At 29.3% G+C, this 19530-nt stretch overlaps 1 protein-coding gene across 4 annotated transcripts; it reads left to right on the forward strand.

Annotated features, from left to right (window-relative positions):
• The first annotated feature begins 1294 nt into the window (after positions 1–1294).
• On the forward strand, positions 1295–13690 carry LOC107451452 (uncharacterized). 4 transcript variants are annotated; one of them, XM_016067567.4, is made up of 6 exons: positions 1360–1552; positions 4279–4422; positions 4813–5069; positions 7811–8085; positions 10022–10192; positions 11565–13690. In XM_016067567.4, the coding sequence occupies exons 3-6, from the start codon at positions 4816–4818 to the stop codon at positions 11741–11743; spliced, it is 879 nt and encodes a 292-aa protein (XP_015923053.1). In that variant the 5' UTR covers positions 1360–1552; positions 4279–4422; positions 4813–4815; the 3' UTR covers positions 11744–13690. The 4 variants fall into 4 exon arrangements, with proteins under 4 accessions (XP_071036007.1, XP_015923045.1, XP_015923053.1 ...); XM_016067551.4 differs by lacking the exon at positions 4279–4422 and adding an exon at positions 2635–2760 and having other exon boundaries at positions 1389–1552; XM_071179906.2 differs by lacking the exon at positions 4279–4422 and having other exon boundaries at positions 1295–1411.
• The last annotated feature ends 5840 nt before the right edge of the window (positions 13691–19530 follow it).

Below are 19530 nucleotides of genomic sequence, written 5' to 3' on the forward strand. Positions count from 1 at the left end.
GTGAAATTTAAGGGTCATTCTAACAACATACGATTCACACACTTCCGGTCACCATCCAGGAAAACGAGAACCTGATTGGTTAAATGTTTTTGGCATTTTCCTCGTAAACTAATTCAAATTTTCACTCGATAACACTTGCAGATGCATTTATCGCATACAGTTTGAACGGTTCCCATTACCTTAAGAAAATGATGAAAATAAGGCTCTTGTATGACGATCGGAGATGTGAGGACCACTTGCAGTAAAAAGGGTTCCTTACAGGATTCTCATTGAAAAAGAAGAAAAATAGCTACCAAAGAGTTATCTATTGGTAGGTAGGTACTTTATTTACGTCGCCCTAATGCTGCACAATGGGCTATTGGTGACGATCTGGGAAACATCCCTGAGGATGATCCGAAGACATGCCATTGCAATTTTAACCCTCTGCAGAAGGGATAGTTCCCCTGCTTTGGTAGCCGATGACCTGGTCGTGAAGTTCAGCACTTTACGGAAGAACAGTTTAACGAAGACAAACTCTATTTCAAATCAACTTTCTCCTCATACATCGGTTTTCAGCGCCGAAGGACTGGCCATTTTCCTCACTTTCAAACGACCACTACATTTTTTTTAACAGATAGCCATTCCGTACTTCTGCCACTCACTAAAGGCATCCGAAATTCTCCGAGAATCTCTCTCTTCTTTACAAAATTGCCAAATCAAGTCAGACAGTAAGATCCTTCTCATATACTTGAGTTTCATCTTACACATGAGTATAATAAAATGAGCAAGCAGACTTTCTTGAAAAGCAAGCGCTAAACCAAAATTTCATTTCACATCTTTCCTCACCTCAAGACCTTTAGCCAAGCCTTTCTTAAGATAGCGCTCAATAAAGAACTTCAGTGTATGGAAGGGTGAAGAGTTGCGAATACTTCCTTCCCTTCCCTCACCTTGATGGATCTCAAGATAACCCTTCGATAATCAGCTTCCGAAAACTTAATGTACTAATTGCCAGGCTCAGAACTAAATTTCTTCGGACTAGCTCAATCTTACACAAGGACAAACATATGCAAAGTCCAAATAACCCGGACTGCGGAAGTGTCAACCGGAAGGATCACTTTCTCCTGGAATGTCCCTCATTCCAGAATACTCGTAAGGATCTCTTAATCCTTATCACTTCAAAATCCAGCATTTACCGATATTGTGAACTTCTCTTTCAACCCTCGGACCAAACTCCAATCCCTTTAAGAATTTTATCAAGCAACAAACCGTTTCTGACTCTTCTCTGCAACTTTCTGCTATCTATCTAGCCTCCGAGATTCATTAATAGAAATATGAAGCTATAAGCTAACGCAAAAAGCTCGTCGCACTTCTTTAACAAACGTACCTCTGGTCAATAAAGGAAGAGGTTTGAAGGGAAAAAAGAAAAAACGAAGTGAATTTACTTTCTTATTGTTATAATACATGATTTTGATTGTAAAATAAAGTTACGTAGCAATATTTTCTCTACTTATTACATTATCTACATCATGCATCGATTTGTATAACATGTTTTTACGTATTAATTTAAAAAAAGGTAATGAAAATTCCATAATTATATATGAAACTTAATTGTTTATGTTAATTTACTTATTTCATATCCAGACTTTCTAATAAAATCTTTAGAGTTTCAATAATTACTTAAAAAAATATATGCCTTTAAAAAATTTTGTTCAAAGTTAATTTAGTGTATAATCCCTTGGTTCACTATTTGAAAATTCTGTCATATAATTATGAAGAGAATCAATTATTTATTAATCAAATCGAAGTAAAAATACTCATGGAAAATTTTAAAACTTTAAGCTTCCTCTCACGAATTTTAGGTGTAAATGACCCCTTAGTTCATATTTAAAATAGCCGAAGTAAAAGGGTTGATAAAGTTTCTTTTTTTTAAAAAAAAAACGAAAACTGTAGTGTTAAACTTTTTAAACTAGTATCTCAGAAACTTAAATAATGAATCTATATAATAATTTTAAATAATAATCTTGTAGAAAAGATCATATACCTAAAGTAAGTATTAGATGGTCCCTGAAATTAAAAAGATTAAATTTTTACAACTTTAGAATTATTATGTTCTATTACTTATTTATTTTATCAATAAGAGTATATTAACTTTCCAAGCGATCAAATCTCTGACGCATTTGTATATAATCGGTGTAGAGTTCCTAGGTTACAAATATGGTAAATTCTATGGTGACTGACATTATATTTTGATAGGGTTTCTTAAACTTTTTTTTTCATTAACAAATACTAGCAGGGTGGTCACCCACCTGGAATTATCAGGGAATTTTTTTTATACTAGAAAAAACCTGGAAATATCAACGAAATTTGGATAAAAGCCTGGAAAAATCATAGTATTTTAAAGAAAAGCTGGAAATTTTTTCTTTGATAATTTTTTTAATTTCACTAATTTAAATTATTTTCTTAATTTAAATTATTTTATCCATTATGCCCACTTTTTTTAAACAGAAATGTATCGCCAAACAGTTGAAATATCATCAACTTAGCGATACTTTGCTTGCATCAAAATTTGCTCCATTACAGCTCTGTTAAACTAGAATGTAACATAAAATGCTCCCACGGTTGCTAAACGAATGTAGAAATCTTTGATTGCTGTAGGACTGTGCAATTTAGGAAAGATTCTGGGGGAAGTGGAAAAAGGGATTAGGATATTAGCTTCTGTTTTTAAATTCTATCCTTGGGCTGAGTCCATTTATGGATCAAGTTTGTTCCGATGCTTTGGTGGTAATTTTTTTTTCTATTTTGACAAAGTGTTTTTGTATTTTTATCTTTATAAAATTCTCCAAAAATTAGTTAGTTATAATTGAATAATAATTTTATAAGGAACCAACTATATATTTTAATATTTAATTTTACTCTTTTGTTGGTCAATATATGATTTTGATTCAAAATTTTGTACCAAAACATTAAAAAATAAATAAAAAATCTTGCCAAATTGTCAACATAAATTATTTTTTTCAAGATGATATGTTGAAAAAATAACATTGTGAATAAAATATTTTATAATATAGACTCTTTTCTTGTACACATCCTATACTTAGTAGGAAAAAAGAAGCAAAAACCTGGAAATTTTAAGATTTTTATCTGGAAAAATCAGGGAAATTTCAAATCTGATTTGAGTGGCCACCCTGACTAGATAAAATTTTTTTAATTATAAGCTATGTTTATCAAAGCTGAATATTATTCATATTAGAAAAAATGGAAAAAATTATAATTGTTTTGTTTAGAATAAAAATATAAAATGTGACTGATACATTAGTTAAACGGGAAGCAAAATATTAAAATTTTATTTTAAAATTCTCCTTCTATAGGCAATAATGGTATTATTATTTTTTTTCAAATTAACATAAAACATTGAAAGTACATGTGGAATGACATATAGAAGTTGGCAAATGGTGAAAAGCTCTTGTTACTGATGTTACAATTTTTCACTGTTCTTATATGAACTACATTGAAATGTTAATAAAAAAAAATTTTATTATTATAAGAACTACAATTTTTGACTTAATATCAAAAATGATTAAATAAAATTCTAAGAAATGTATTAATGGAGAAGTGCTATGAAACATTTATTTTTTATTATATTTTTCTTAGTATCATGGAATTGCCCATATATTAAAATATCTAAATATAAATTTATGAATTATTATAAGGTTTATTTAGTCATTATTAAATATGTATTAAGTCATTATTAATTCAAATAAATAAAGTGCTTAAATGAACATACTAAAACAGCAAACATTCTTGTTTTAAGTACGAATGTACTGTTATAACCATTGCTTGAAAAAATGAAATCAGTGAACGTCACCAAAAATCTGAGTTATCTTCTAGTACAGTGATAGCCAAGTTATCATGGCAAGCTACTAGTAGCTCCCTGGGACATTTTCAATAGTTCATGTTAATGCTCCAATTAATTAACCTTGCTTCCTTCACTGAACTGTACTTGCTCATGAGAAAAAAAATATTATCTTTCTGATTAGTGTTAATAAGTCTGTTAAAAATCTGTTATCACATTTTTTCATACCAATGGCTTGGTAGCTCAGAAACTTCGTAAGTTTAGTGACTACTGCACTAGTGTCTGAGAATCTTCTGCATCAGTGTAATATGACCACTTTGTTGCCTATTTTTCGTGTAGATTTAATAAATTTTTTAAAATTGTGGAAAATTGAAAAAATAAATATTTATATGTATTTATTTTTTTTTTGTTTATTTTCCTTTTTAAAGTTAAAATCTGTCTCACAGGTGTTAGAGTGGCATCCCTATTGAATAAAAAAAATTCTCCATCGACACACCAAGTTCTTTTTATTGAAGCTTACATGAGCGAAGAATGGAAGCAAGAGTAATGCTACTCTTTCTGCTGTAAACACCAGATTGTATCGAAAGAAGGTTTCTCTACCTCTTTTAAGTTTTCATGAAAAATTTTAATTACAATAATTAGACTTAATATTTTTCTAAAGTAATTTAATATTTAAGTTCTTATTGTTTTAACTTTTCTTAAATATACCTTTATTTTTAGTTGTATAAATTAAAAGAAATTTTAAAATATTTAAGAATTATTTTAAAGAAAGACAAATATCTTTTAAAATTTTACCTGCATTGATCCCAAAATTACTGTAATGCCACAATTTTAGGAGAAAAAACTAAATTGAGCCAGCTTTAACATAAAATTTTCATATTTAACCAATTTATTCAGGTTTATATTATTTATTCATTTAGTGTAAGAAAGAAAATATCTTTTTTAATATTCTTTAAAAATTTACTTTTTGTTTATTTTAGGAAATGAGTACAATGATAAACTTAGGAGATAGATTTGAAAGTTTCAGTAGTTTTGAAAAATCCTTGGAAATATTCGAAACTGAAACTAACACACGATTCTGCATTGCTGAATCAAAGACATTAGAAAACACTAAACAACGTTATCCACGATGTGAACGAGCTCCACAGATGTTAAAATACTATTCTATTAGGTATAAATGTATGCATGGAGGTGTTTTTAGAAAAAGTAAACAATCAAGAGGACTTCGAAGTTCATCGTAAGTATTTTTTGTTTCTATATTTTAAAAAATTAGCAGTAAGATATCAATATAACAGGTAAAAGTCATTGAATCACATTTGAAGGAAATTTGATAAATAGTAATTTTATTGTGATAAAAAAAAACAGCATATCATATTGTAATCAATGCGGGATTTGTCCTCAAATAATTTCGATGATACATGTTACATTGTGTTGGTGACTGAAGGAATGGGGGGTGGGTAGATGTAACATTTAAAGTATATATATATCAGGGTGCATAGAGTTTTTAAAAAGTGCTTAAAGGTTTTTATTTTCAATTTTCATTTTTAAAAACCCTTAAAGGGCCTTATTTCATTGGGTGTTTTGAAAGAGTGCTTCATTTCCCCTTTTTCAAAATGAGATTTTTCCTTTACCATGTAGATTTTTGCTACGAATTATGCAAAGAGACACAGTTCACATTGTTCTACATTTTCACAATTAATTCTATCCCAATCTATTTTGGCATATTGTCAGTCCTTCAGTATTGTCAGGTTCTTATTTTCATTTTTAAAAACCCTTAAAGGTGCTTATTTCATTGAGTGTTTTGAAAGAGTGCTTCATTTTCCCTTTTTCAAAATGAGATGTTTCCTTTACCATGTAGATTTTTGCTACGAATTATGCAAAGAGACACAGTTCACATTGTTCTACATTTTCACAATTAATTCTACCCCAATCTATTTTGGCGTATTGTCAGTCCGTAACATATGAAAATGTTATTCGTTTTATATGTTTCAAAATTTCATAATTTTTGACAATTATCAAAAACAATGCCAAAAGTTCTTTTTTTTTTTACATGACAGTTAAAACAAGATAAAAACTGACAATTGCCAAAACCTTTCCAACCCTGCCTAATAATGATATTTTTTTTAAGTCCTAAAAAATATTTTTTGAGTTCTTGAAAAGTGCTTAAAAGGTGCTTATTTTTGTTGAATAATTTGGCTACGCACCCTGTATAATATATATATATATATATATATATATTGGGGGTCTGCTCAGGCCAAATTTACTACCGTTTAGAGGTACCTTCACAAATTCAACTTTAGGAAAAAAGGTAGTTTCACAAAACACTTTTGCTTAAAATTTTATTCCTGTATAGCATAAGTGATATTGGTATATCCTGTATACCAAACGATGTATCCATATTTTTGTGTTGATTTTTTAATCTAATTTTTAATTTTCTCAAATTATGTCTAAATTTTCACAAAATAGGTACCTCTCTGAAAAATCTAGACAGATCCCTGTATATATATGCATATACACACACACAATGCCCTACATTAATGGTTGGGACATTTTCAGTTTTTGACTTCTTTTTTTTTTAATTACTCAAGAAATACTTAAAGGATTATTTTTTAAATTTAGAGATGTTTAGTTCATGGGATTTTCCATACTTAGTAATAAAATTTAAAGCTTCCAGAGATTGGAGAAACCTACAATAAATTACAAAAGAAAACAAGTATTTTTGAACATCTTATACTGGAAAATCACACCATGAGCTTGTAACTTGCATCGATTACTTTAGTTGCTATTTTTAATAATGTTAAAAATAACAGCTGCTTAAAGTTTCGTAAACCTAGAGTAAATATTTATGAAGATATAGTCATTTTTATAAAAAATTAATTTTTTTAGCCTCAAAGTTTCTTTGTTATAACTTTATCGATATTCAATGGAATTATACGAAACTTTTGGAGCAATTTAAGATTAATTACAAAATAGTTGACTAAAAATGTTTAGAAAAATTTGTTAGAAACTGTGCAAGCTATGAGTATTTAAGCTAATTCTTTAATGCTATGCATGCACTAAAAGATTTTAAAAAGTAAACTGCTTTAGAAGTGAAAGAGAAACAGAGAGTGATTGTACTCCGGAATTCTGACTTTTTCGTATCTTTCCAGGTCTAAAAATTAGGGTATGTGATTTTTCCATGTTTTTCAAGACCAATGACTTGCGGACTTCCTCGAATTAAAATTTATAATCAGACAAATTTTTCATTGCAATTCAAAAGTGAGAATTGCGGGTTATAGAATTTAAATTTTGAAACTTTCGCTAAATCGCGTTGATGAAAAATTTGCACTCATTTGATTCTTCTTTTTTTTTCTAAGCCAGAATCCACTATTTTATTCAAGTGATTTAAATATCAAACATCGATTCTCCTATTTATCTGATTTAAAATGTACACATTGCTAATCGTATTCATGAGATTTAAAAATCATACATCGAGATTTGTATTCATGTGATTTAAAAATATAATATCAATTTGTATTTATGGGTTTTTAAAACCAATATCGCGATTCGTATTAGCGTGTTTTTAAAATCGAAAGTGGCTATTCATATTCACGCATTTGTAATGTCAAACATTGCTTTTCGTATTCATGCAAGTTAAAAATCTAATATGGCGATTTGTATTTTCGCTTTCATAAAATCCAATATTGCAAATTATATTCAGCGATTTTAAAATACAATGTTACAATTCTTGTAAAAACTAAGTTTTTTCTTACATTAGTTACTACAAAGGAGTGATATTCTTCATTAGTAGATAATTTAATTAAAAATATTAGTTCAAAAAATTATAATAAACATGTATAGTATATAAATTAATATCTTGATATCGAGTTTTTGCACATAAAATTTTCAGGATTTTTCACTTTGTGTCACAAACACCCCTGCATTAAGCAGCTATTCATCATATTTTAACTGAGCTAAAGCTGATTTTTATACTTTCAGAACTCTTAAAATAGGATGTCAAGCCTTTATTCATTTATTCTTGTCCGATGATGTCACATCTCTTGTTGTCAAGGCCTTGAATCTGGAACACAATCATGATACAAGTGAAGCAATTTTTATAGAAGTGCCTACTCACAGAAAGCGGAATTCTAAGCTGAGAGTACAAGTAACAGAATCAAATGCCAAGAAGAGAAAAAAAATAAGACAAGAAAATATTCCTCAAGATACTGTAAATGTGGCTCACTTACAGGATTTAACAAATTTAAACGCTTCAAGTAAATGTTACATTACAATATTTTCTTTCCCCTTCATCTTTCTCCTCTTGTCTTAAATAGGTTTGTAGTTACATCAACTAAACTTAATATATTAAGTCACACAAAATTAAATCTTCCCTAATAGGGTAGTTGTATAACACAAGAGTTGACAATATTTTGATTTTTTTTTTTTACCACTAGTATTAAAAATTGCCTATTGGCATTAATTCGATTGAAAAATGTACCTTGTCAAGCCTACACTATTAACAAACAGCTATTATTTGCAGATTTCTTTCCTATAAAGTTGAAACAGTTTATTCTATAAACTTATTTTTGTTGTGTTTAGTCGAGAATATTCTTAGATATTACTTTCTCTTCTTCATGTGTACAGTGGGCACAATAAAAAACCTAATATTTAGAATATAATTTGATATAATGGTCGGACTTTCACGTTACCAGGACTCAATCTTTAATAAGTTAATAAATAAGGATGAATGATATTTTTAGTTACAAAATTAGACACAATGTACTTTCTCTGAATATATATATTTTTGACAGATTCAGACTCTTGACCCTCTAAATATTGGGGGTGTATACAGTTTCTATTCAAAATGATTGTTTCTCTTTGAAAAATAGGGCTGATTTTTCTTGGCTTAGAGTAATGCCAGCATTTTTTCAAAGATAATGATAATTTTTTTTTAGATACTTTGTTGGAATGTTGTCATTTCTATTGAATGCTTTAAATTTTTAATTGAGTTAATTTTGGTAATAGTTTTGAAAATTTATGTAAATTGTTAATAATAAAAATCTTGGATGATCTCTTAAGATAATGTTCAGGAACAAAATGAGCATGAAATCCCAAATGGAATTGGAATTTATGAAACCAAGTTTTCAACTCTTTGGACATAAGTCAAATATAATGTAATTTTTCATTTTTATCATGACAATTTATGGTAAGAAAAAACAGGTAGAACTGGTTATATAATCTTTATCAAAATAATGCACTAAATACTTATCAGGTCTTCAAGGCCTTATCATGCTAGATCATCCATCATACTCACTTGATTTGGTTCTCTCCTATTCTCTGAGTTAAAACAAAATAAATCTGTCAAACATAATAGATTTCGTAAAAGGACTTAAGTTCACATAAGCTTACAACAATCGAAGTTTCACGTGGAGGCTTTTAATATAGAAAGAATAAGATGTCCAGTTCTTGGAATATGTAACTAACTTAGGGAACTGCTCGGTGCAATATGCTGTTCTAGAAAATAACTTACAGGGAGAACAACATACTCATGTTTAGCAGTGCCTCATATGTACTATGATTCAGTGCATAAGAAGCAAATTGAAAGTCAAGACCTATGTCACCTAAACCGGTTGTCCGTTAGGTGCGCTACCATTTTATTCTTTTGTTCTATATAGAAATCTACTGATAGATGTAATCAACATGAATGATATAAATGAATTCTTGAAAAAATATCTTAATAAATAGTACGGTACTGTTAGTAAATGGTGCAATAATATAGCATTTAACCAACCACAAATAAAAGAGAACATTCCTTCTCATCCTCAACCATAGCAATGGTTGGGTGTAAACCTATTCTAAGAAGAGCCTCTGCTATGCCCCTAAATGTTGTTATTTCCTTTATCTTGCAAACTGTACCATTATATTACCTCTATTGATGCTAACCTACTTCCCCTTTGTTTGTTCTTTGCATTGGATACCTAAGTAAAAGTATTTTCATACTTTTATTTCTGAATTTATTACATCACAAATATCACCTCACATTTCTAAATATTTTGGATTTAAAAAAAAATTTGAAAACCACCAAAATAAGTCTTTCTTTTTTTTCAAAGAAAATTTTTACTTTTTGTTAGTTCAAATTGTATGAAGTAAATATTTTAACTATTTTTATTATGAAGTGACCAAAATATTTTAAGTTTTTAACATTTCCAGATTCACAAATATATCTAACCCCAAATGGAACAGATTGTGAAGCACCATATGGACTTGCTCCAGATGAGGCAGTATGTGAATCAGCAGATGGATCAGAAATTAATCATAATCCTGCTGTAACGGAAGTAGAAGTTGAATCTAGTGAACATAAACTGTGTAGATGTGGAATTGGTAAATTAATTTAAATAAGTTGCTGTTGAGATACTTGTTTAATGTTTGAAAATGTTAATTTAATTATAGTTAACTTTAATTACAATAACTTTATATTTTGAATTTATTGTAGTTTTATGAATACTTAACACATTTAGCTAAATGGACACAAAGATGAGTTTGTCCATAAATTGATATCAAATATTTGAAAATTGAAATCTAGTGTGAAAATATTGCCATTCTTCATGATGGCATGAGAAGTAGAATTGTTAGGACTTCTCTCCCTTTTTTATTTGAAGAAATCTCAAAATTAACACATTACAGCAGCGAGAAAAAAACATTATGGATTTAAATTGTAAATTTTATGGGTTTTTTTTAACACATTGTACATACTTTAATGCTATTTATATACTTTTACAATTATTACTACCAGATTTTCTTGTTCTGAAACTTAGAAAATTTAACTTAAAATAATGGTGACATATATATATATATTAATTATTAAAAGCAGCTATGAATATAATACCTGCAAGTAATATTTAAAGCCTAGTTTTGTTCTCGTTTTATATGCACTTTAAAACATGCAATACATATAACAATAATGTTAATTCTGAGTTCATAATTACAGAAAAGATTGTTTTCCTGTTTTGTTTTTTCCAAATAGCCCTGTTTAGTTTAGCACCCTTTTTTCAATTTGTTATTGTTTCCTTTTTTTGTAATGGCTTTTTGCAATTTGTGGGCAAATAATTATTTTTTTTGGTTTGTGAGAAAATTTATTTAATTGTTTGGTAAATCATTGTGAAGCAATTGTTTTATATTTTAGTAAACTCTGATGTGAAATTTTATGTAATGCTATGGTTTGCATGGAGAATATAAAACTTTTCCCGTTTCATTGTAATATCCCACTGGAAAATTATAACTCTTCAGCTTGGAAAATGATTTTTAATTTTGCACCAAGCTGCAAAATGTGCCATTTATAACTCTTGTGAACACAAATCATTATTTGTAAGTCACATTAACACAAATTGTGATGTAGACTGTGCCAATTTGATCCGTGATATAGGAAACATAAATTGTTTTTGAGAACCGCATCTTTTCACATGATAAAATACAATGCATAATTTGATGAATAGTTTGATAAATCTAGAAAAGGATCGACTCAATTTTTAAAAATTAAATTTCTTGAATGTTATCTATGAGCAAAAAAACAGGGACATTATGGTCAGGAGAATCCTTGTTCAATAAATGACAGTGCATTCTGCTTAAAGGTTGTTTGCTCTGCAGCATGTGACACACTTTTTTGCATATTCTGTTTCTCTTCCTGTTTTTTTATTGAAAAATAAATTACCAAAGATATCACAGTTTACTTACACCAATTCTGTTTGTTTTCTAGGAACATTTGATTTAACGAATCAAGATTTGATGAAAATGGAAGTTGAAGAGCATTATCATCGTTTGGAAGTACTGCAGCTTCAAAAAGCTTATGAAACTGAAAGAATTGAAAAAATGAGACATTTATATGACCTTAAAATTCGATTAGCAGAGCAGGAACTTCAGAACAGTAATTTTTAAGTGAAACGTAGTTTTTGTCTTTTTTAATCGTAATATTTTATTATTGTGGCTCATGTAATGTTATATACTGTAGCTATAATTGAAAATTTAAACATATTATGTTTAACAAATAATATTATATTTTTCTATTACTTGTTGCTTACTTGAAAACTAGCTGGACAGAAATATTAAATTGCATTTTTTCTTTTAATTTAAAAATTAAAATTGAGAAATATCATTTTTAATACTTGGTTTCTAAACTGACTCATTAATTTTATCAATATTTTCTCTGTATATTTTTTTTTAATTTGCTTTTTGAATGTTTTTCTTAAAAAATAGTTAATTTGGTGCTAGAAGCAGCTGTTGTTAGTTACCAATTAAATTGATTTCTACGCTCTTTTTTTATAACAAGTGAATAAAAAACTAAGGAATGAATTTCAATTTTATTTTCATTGGTGCTATGATCACGCTAAAACTACTAGATCAACAACAAATTTTCAACTTTTGTAGGCATACAAAACACTGTGACAATTATGCTTAGACAAAAGATGCCAAATTGGCATGATATTTCTAACATATTAAACAGCTGTTTCAGAACAAAGTTAATACATTATAAACTTAAATTAGACTTTAATCCAACACCCTCAAGACCCAAATAATGTTGGAAAATCAAAATAATCCAATAACTGGTGGACTTTTTCAACTATATTTCTTTATTCAATCATAAAGAACAATGTAATATTAAAAAGAAAGAGAAACTAGCTACGTTTCTGTTTTCCGTTTATTTGCAATTTATTAAAAGCCTGATTTCAGATTTGTCAAGACAATGATTGATTAATATCTCTAAGAATGACAGAAACGTGTGTTAAAATATTTTTAATGCCTGATTAAAGGGTATAAGAAAAGTGATGTGTTGTATAATAAAGCATCAGATTATCAAGGTGCCGTTATATTGAAAAGCTGAAAAAAATGTGGCTAAAGGGAGAAAAAAGTAGGTTGGTTATTAAATAAATTGCCATAACTAAATAATCAGAAATTAAAATTCGTACAAACTTTTTTTATAATGCAACCTGATAATTATGATTGTTTCTTGGTCTAGAACAGAGATGATTGTTCTCCAGAAAAGTCCGGATTTTTCGCTAACTGCAATGGGGAAAGTTTCGGAAATACAAGATCAAGAAATCATCGATCACATTTATGTATAAAAATTCTTGTATATTTTATTTAAAAATATTAGAACTAAAGTTTATACTTGGCATCTCTTTCATTTGTAAATATTTTTTTCTGGTAGAATAAGAAATGTGATTAGAGATAAAAGTAAATTTATACAAAATTATTAATTTGAATTATGCTGCATATAATTTATCTCGAATTTCATGTTGTGAAAATATCAATGATTTAACATTATAAAGACATTAATTTTTTGAAATGCGTAATTAAGGATTTTACTCTCGAAATTTTCAGGATTTTTGAGTTGGGCTCACAAGAATAAAGCAATGTTAAATATAAAGAGAGTTAATATGATTTGACCTACAATTTTAAACAGAAATAAATGTATCAATTATTAAAAATAGTGAACACAGTTCAATTGACTAATTGATTTCGTTCAGATAAAACATTTAACATTTTGCCGGGGGGGGGGAAGAAAGTACAAATGCTCATAGTAAATAATCCTGTTTCTCCTTTTTGCAACTAAACACTGAACGTCATTAATTTCAATTTACTTCCCTTTGTTTTGTTTTTTTTTTTAATTTTTCTATCAAAAGCATGGAAAATATAGTAATTCAATGTGATATTTAAATAGCTTTGTAAAGATGCTTCTTTTTATTTCTGTATCAAATTTTAGTCATTCAAAAAAGAAAAAATATATGTTTTCGAAAACCGCAATTTCAATTCAAAGTTTATTGTATTTAATCAATGGTGTCAAAATACATGCGTCCCAAGTAGAGTTTAGATGTCCCATAGGTGAAACTGTAACCCTAGTATACTGTTTTGTGATCAATTGGGTATAAATATAACAAACATCATCTATGGGGAATCAAAATTACTTATGCAAATTATCTAACTTTTGATCCAAAATTGTTTGGTTATATAACCAATTAAATAATGGCTACTTTGATTAAAAAAAAATAAGTTTGAAACAAAATTCTGTTGAGTAAACTAAATTATGTATTGAGATACATTTCTTTGCTTAAATAAAAGATTAGTTGATGCAAACATTTAAAATTTTCTGTATTTCTTTGAAAAACCAAAAAAAAAAAAAAAACAATTGGTGTTTTGAAATTAATGAATGATTGTGTATAGAAATATATAAAATTTTTATTTTCTTACTAAGTGTACTAAGTACTACTAAGTACTTTTCTTATTAAATCAATGCACAAAAATTATGTTCTTATCAAATTCGTAATATTTTAGGTTGTATTTTATTTTTGTTAATAATATTATCTTGTCAGGAACTTTGTGTTTATTCTTTGATCAAACTTGATTTTTAATTATGGCCTATATTTGTTCTGAAACTTTAAAAAAAAATTGTGCTCTGAAGTAGTAGCAAATGTTATTGCTAAATTTTCTAATGTGCAAACTCGAAGATAATTGTTTTAATTTATGAGATATTTATCTCATTGCCAAACTCTTTCAGTGATAATGTGTTAGTATGTTTTTCAGTAATAATTTATTTTTCTTAAAAAGTAAATTTAAAACGGAAACTGATAAATAATTTCAACTTTTTTGTATCTAATTCAAATGAAAAGTCTGTGTTTATAAAATGTCAGAGCAAGATATGAAGCCAAAGTTATGAATAATGTTTGACAAGAAAAAATTTACATCTAGATAAATTATAAGTTGTTTTTTTTTAATTACAATAATTATTCAATATTATTTTTTTAATTACAATATTTTTATAATTACAATAATAATTATAATTAGCTTACAATAATTATTCTTTTAACATATATTTCTTGATTGAGCTAATTTGTTTTAATTTCATAAACAACATACATTTAGTTAACAAAACTGTCTATAACAGCTAAATATAAATATAATTAAATTTTATGATTTATATTATTCACTTTCAGTTTAAGAATACGGAATTTTTATTTTTGAATACTATTATTATCTGTATTAACTATTATTTACATGTCCAAAAAATCACATTAACCATGTATTTAAATCGATACTTAATACTGATTTATATTTTATTCCTGATTGTAAATTACCACTGATTTATATTTTAAATATAAATAAGTAGTAATACCTTGTTATTAATACATAAGAAGTATTAGGTATAACTAAATAAGAAGAATTAAACACAAAACAGTTTCAAATAATGAAACAAGACATTTAATGAGTTTGTATTGGTCTATCTTTCTATTTAACATGTATCTAACTATCTCACATAAACCATGTATTTAAGTCAATACTTTTATTTAAAATGTAAATTGAACACAATACAGTTTCAAATAAACTGAGATGACACATTTAGTAAGCTTGCTTTGCTCTATCTTTTTATTTTTAAATTGAAATTATACAATATTTTCTTTCTTTTCATTTTATTCCTATTGTTTTATTTTTTTTTTCCTTGGAAATAGTAATTAGGAACTGCAATACTCTGCTTGAAAATTTAATCTTTTTAAAAAGCCTTAAATAATAAATTTTTGTTTTAAAAAATTTATTTGGCTAATTAATAAATTAAAGCATAAATATGTAAGCTTCTATGTAATGTAAATTGCTTTTAAAGAGTGATAAAAAGAGAATAAATATGTAAATAAAAATATTTAAATTAAGTTTTGCAATGTATTTATTTTAATAAAAAAGAGGTTGCATATTCACTTTTTTTTCTTGCTTGTAAAAATGCCTTGTCCTTTGCAACCTATATATATTTTTACATACAATACCAGTAAACCAATATTACAACAATAATTTTTTTATTTTATTTTATTTGTTGTTATTTGTAAGTATTTTTCTTGTTGATTTTACAACAGTTAATATTATAAATGTTTTTTCAAAAATAAATCTTGGTTCTTCATTAATGGGCTCTTTATTATTCATTATTGGTTCTCTTTAAAACTGTCCCCCCTCCACCATGGAATTATTGTAAGACACCCAGTAGATCATCAAAGTTAAGCATGACTGGCAGCAGTAAATAAATGGATGGGTGGCTACTTAGATCAGCCTGCGAAGGGGCCGGGGTGCAGAATATCAGTTTTCGATTCTCATTCAACTTCTCTACTGTAACGACTTTGTGCGCTGGCCTTCGGGCTACTAAAGTCCCCATCACCAATTGCCCATTAAATTGTTTTTCAGCATTTTTTTTTTTTTTTTTTTTACTGTTCCAATACTATTTGAACATTTATAAACTTAGAAGCAGTTTTTTTTCTTCCAATTCTACCGTAAATTTAATTTGAAGGTGGACTACTTTTTATAGTTTTGTTAATGGTATTATTTTACTTAAGAGCTACTCAAAAATTGACTCTACTACATTAACGTTCTAGATAAAATTCGGTTTTATATAAACAAAAAACTTTTTCAACTGCAATGAAATTTTAGAGAAACTGCAAACATTTCAATTGTAGAGAATGTTAAAATCCTACTGTCATTCTACTGAAGGAAGTTCAACAGATCTTTGAAAAGGTAAAAAATAATTTCGATTTATTTCTAAAAAAGTGCCGTTTTCTTTACCATGAACCATGTAAAATGGATTTAGAACATGCACTGTCGATAATGTTTCAGTGTATGTTTTTTTATAAGTATGTCATAACACAAAGTTTGTCTAAATTCTACTGATCGTGCGAATTCTACAAAACGTGATTTCTATTCTGATGCACTCAGCGCCATTGCCTTGGAATCTGTCACGTCAAGCCTTCTTGTTGAGAGATTTACCGACAAGTCTCGATTTCCCCAAGCTGGTGTTTTAATGATGTAAACTGCTGTTTGTAGAAAATGCAACACCATGAAGGAATCATCAGAATCAAATGAAATTCGCAGCAAATGTCAATTATAGGATATTATGCAAATTAATAAAGTTTCAGAGCCATCGCGCGTGCGTGGCGCGCGCAGCGCCCTCTGAATTGATGCTGAAAGCGTATAAATAAAGTGCTGTAGCGGGACGTTGAAAATAGTCTATGATTATTTGTTAGTGGCAAACGTTTAGTGAGACCTGAGTATGCCTCCACGACGGAAGAATAAGAAATTCAAGCAACTTACGGAGTTTGAACGAGGGAGGATAATCGGCCTTCGAGAAGGAGGATTTTCCTATCGCGCAATAGCAGCTCGTATGCAGCGGAACAGTTCCACAGTGATGCGAGTTTGGAAGCAGTGGACCGACGAGCACCGAACAACTCGAAAAACAGGCACTGGACGACAGAAGGTGACGTCAGAGCGCGATGATCGACACCTGCTCCGCATGGCGGTGAATGATCGCACAGCTTCCTCCAGGCAGCTGGCAGCACATTGGTCTACTGCTACAGGTGTACAATTGTCGGCTTCGTCAATTCGTCGTCGTCTGCTGCGCCGTGGATTGCGTGCAAGGGTGCCATTATACAGGATTCCCCTCACGGCGGATCATCGACGGCTGCGTCGGCAGTGGGCTCTTGAGCACAGAGACTGGCGAGCTGATTGGCACCAAGTTGTCTTTTCAGATGAATCACGCTTCAATTTGTGGACCCATGATGGCCGTGTTCGTGTTAGACGTTATGCCGGTCAACGCTGCCTTCCTGAGTGTATTATTGAACGACATAGTGGTCGAACACCCGGAGTTATGGTCTGGGGTGCGATTTCGTATCATGGACGATCCAATTTGATACGAATTGAGGGTAATCTCAATAGCAACAGATACGTCCGTGAAGTGCTACAGCCCGAAGTCGTTCCTTTCCTTCAAGGCATCCCTGGAGCTATCTTTCAGCAGGATAATGCACGCCCACATGTTGCGCGGACTGTTAGAGACTTCTGTTCAGCACAACGCATGCAACTTCTTCCTTGGCCTGCTTATTCGCCGGATATGTCGCCTATTGAGCACGTGTGGGATATGGTTGGTCGGCGTCTCACTCGTGATCCGCGTCCTGCAGTTTCCAAAGACGAACTTTGGTTGCGCATACAAGCGATATGGAATTCTCTTCCTCAAGCAGATATTCAACATCTGTTTGACTCCATGCCACGTCGTATAGCAGCACTTATTGCAGCGCGTGGTGGCTGCACCAAATACTGATTTCGGACGCTTAATTTGTTTCTTTTGTTTTGAAAATTTCATCATTTATTTGTATCAGTACAAGTCGTTTCTGCATTAAATTTCATTTGATTCTGATGATTCTTTCATGGTGTTGCATTTTCTACAAACAGCAGTTTATGTATGAGTGGACATTTTACTTACGCAACTCAGTAGCCTACCAATAATTTGCTGTTTGTCTCTCTCTTTTCAAGACAGCTAGGGAACTGCTAACAGTGGCACCCCACCCAACCCTATAGTGCTGGGGGGCGCTCTCTGGTAAACAAAAAAAAATTATCCATAAAACTTTTTTTTTTTTAAATTTTATAGGTAATGAAAATCTTTATATAATTGAATTGAATTATTGTATTATCAAGAGCTATTCTCATGTTATTAAGATAAATTATATTTCAATTCAGTAACTTTTTATCATAATTACTAAATTATGATAAAATAATTACTAAATTATGATATTATTACTTTTTATCATAATAATATAATAATTTTTATCATTTTCCTTATCTTAAAATAAAATTAAAAATACTCGAATAACACAGTCATGTTATCCAAAAATTTATACTGACTTTTAAGACAAAAGTGTTCAATGTTATTCTTCATAAATCAGGAAGACACCACCTGCTTATTCTTGTGCATTCTGCAAGATTATAACAAAAAATTACTTTTCAAACAATTATTTGGTTGTGAGGCTTACCAAGCCACTGGAGTTGAATATCTCTGTGTCCCTGTTTTTTATTCACTCCATGCTGTTACTGTATTCCTGTTCACTTTTGACTGGACATGATTACCTTTGTTGCTCTTTGTGTTTAATTAATTTGGGTGATACATCTGACTTTTCATTAATATTATTTGGAGCCAGTAAAAACCGCTTCTCATTCTGGACCTAAATTTTAAAATTATTTTAGTCTTGCGTATTTGTTAAAAAATAAACTCATGTCAAATAAATTTTAAAAAGCTCCTTTTTTAGTATCCTATATTCATGATTCATTATTTTAATAATAAAGATGAATAAAAAAAAATTTGCTAATAAAAGCTCAATCGTTATTTTTTATCAACAAAAAAATTACGACAAATTTGAATATTTAAATACTGTAGTTAAAATATTTTTTAAAAAAAAGAAATTTTAGAACCTTTTATTTCAGCAAAATTGACGATCGAAGTGGGCTACAGGTGATGCAGAGGAGAACTCTCTATTTAGAACAGTGGTCACCAACTGGCAGCCTGCGGGCCACATCCGGCCCGTGAAGCCTTTTTTTGTGGCCCGCAATCTAAAATATATTAGTTGTCATTTTTTTTTTTTTTTTTTTTTTGCTGATAATTTTCGTAAAGATATGGGTTTTAAATACTTTTCTTTCTTTAAAAAAAAATTCTAATTTCTTCGTTTCTGGGAAATTTAACTTACCAACGGTGAAAAAAATTTATTTCTCAGGTAAAAATAAGAGTCCTATATGAAATTTTTACAAAGTTACGGTCCGCCGTTTGACTGGTGTTTTCATTTGCGACCCACGGCCTTATGTAAATTGGAAACCCCTGATCTGGAAGTTTGCTTGGAAAAGTTGATAAGAAAGTATTTATTTGGAAAGTTGCCAAG

The sequence above is a fragment of the Parasteatoda tepidariorum genome, chromosome 1 (assembly GCF_982258835.1).
Source record: "Parasteatoda tepidariorum strain Cologne lab strain chromosome 1, Ptep-v5.0, whole genome shotgun sequence".
Classification (NCBI taxonomy): Eukaryota; Metazoa; Arthropoda; class Arachnida; order Araneae; family Theridiidae; genus Parasteatoda; species Parasteatoda tepidariorum.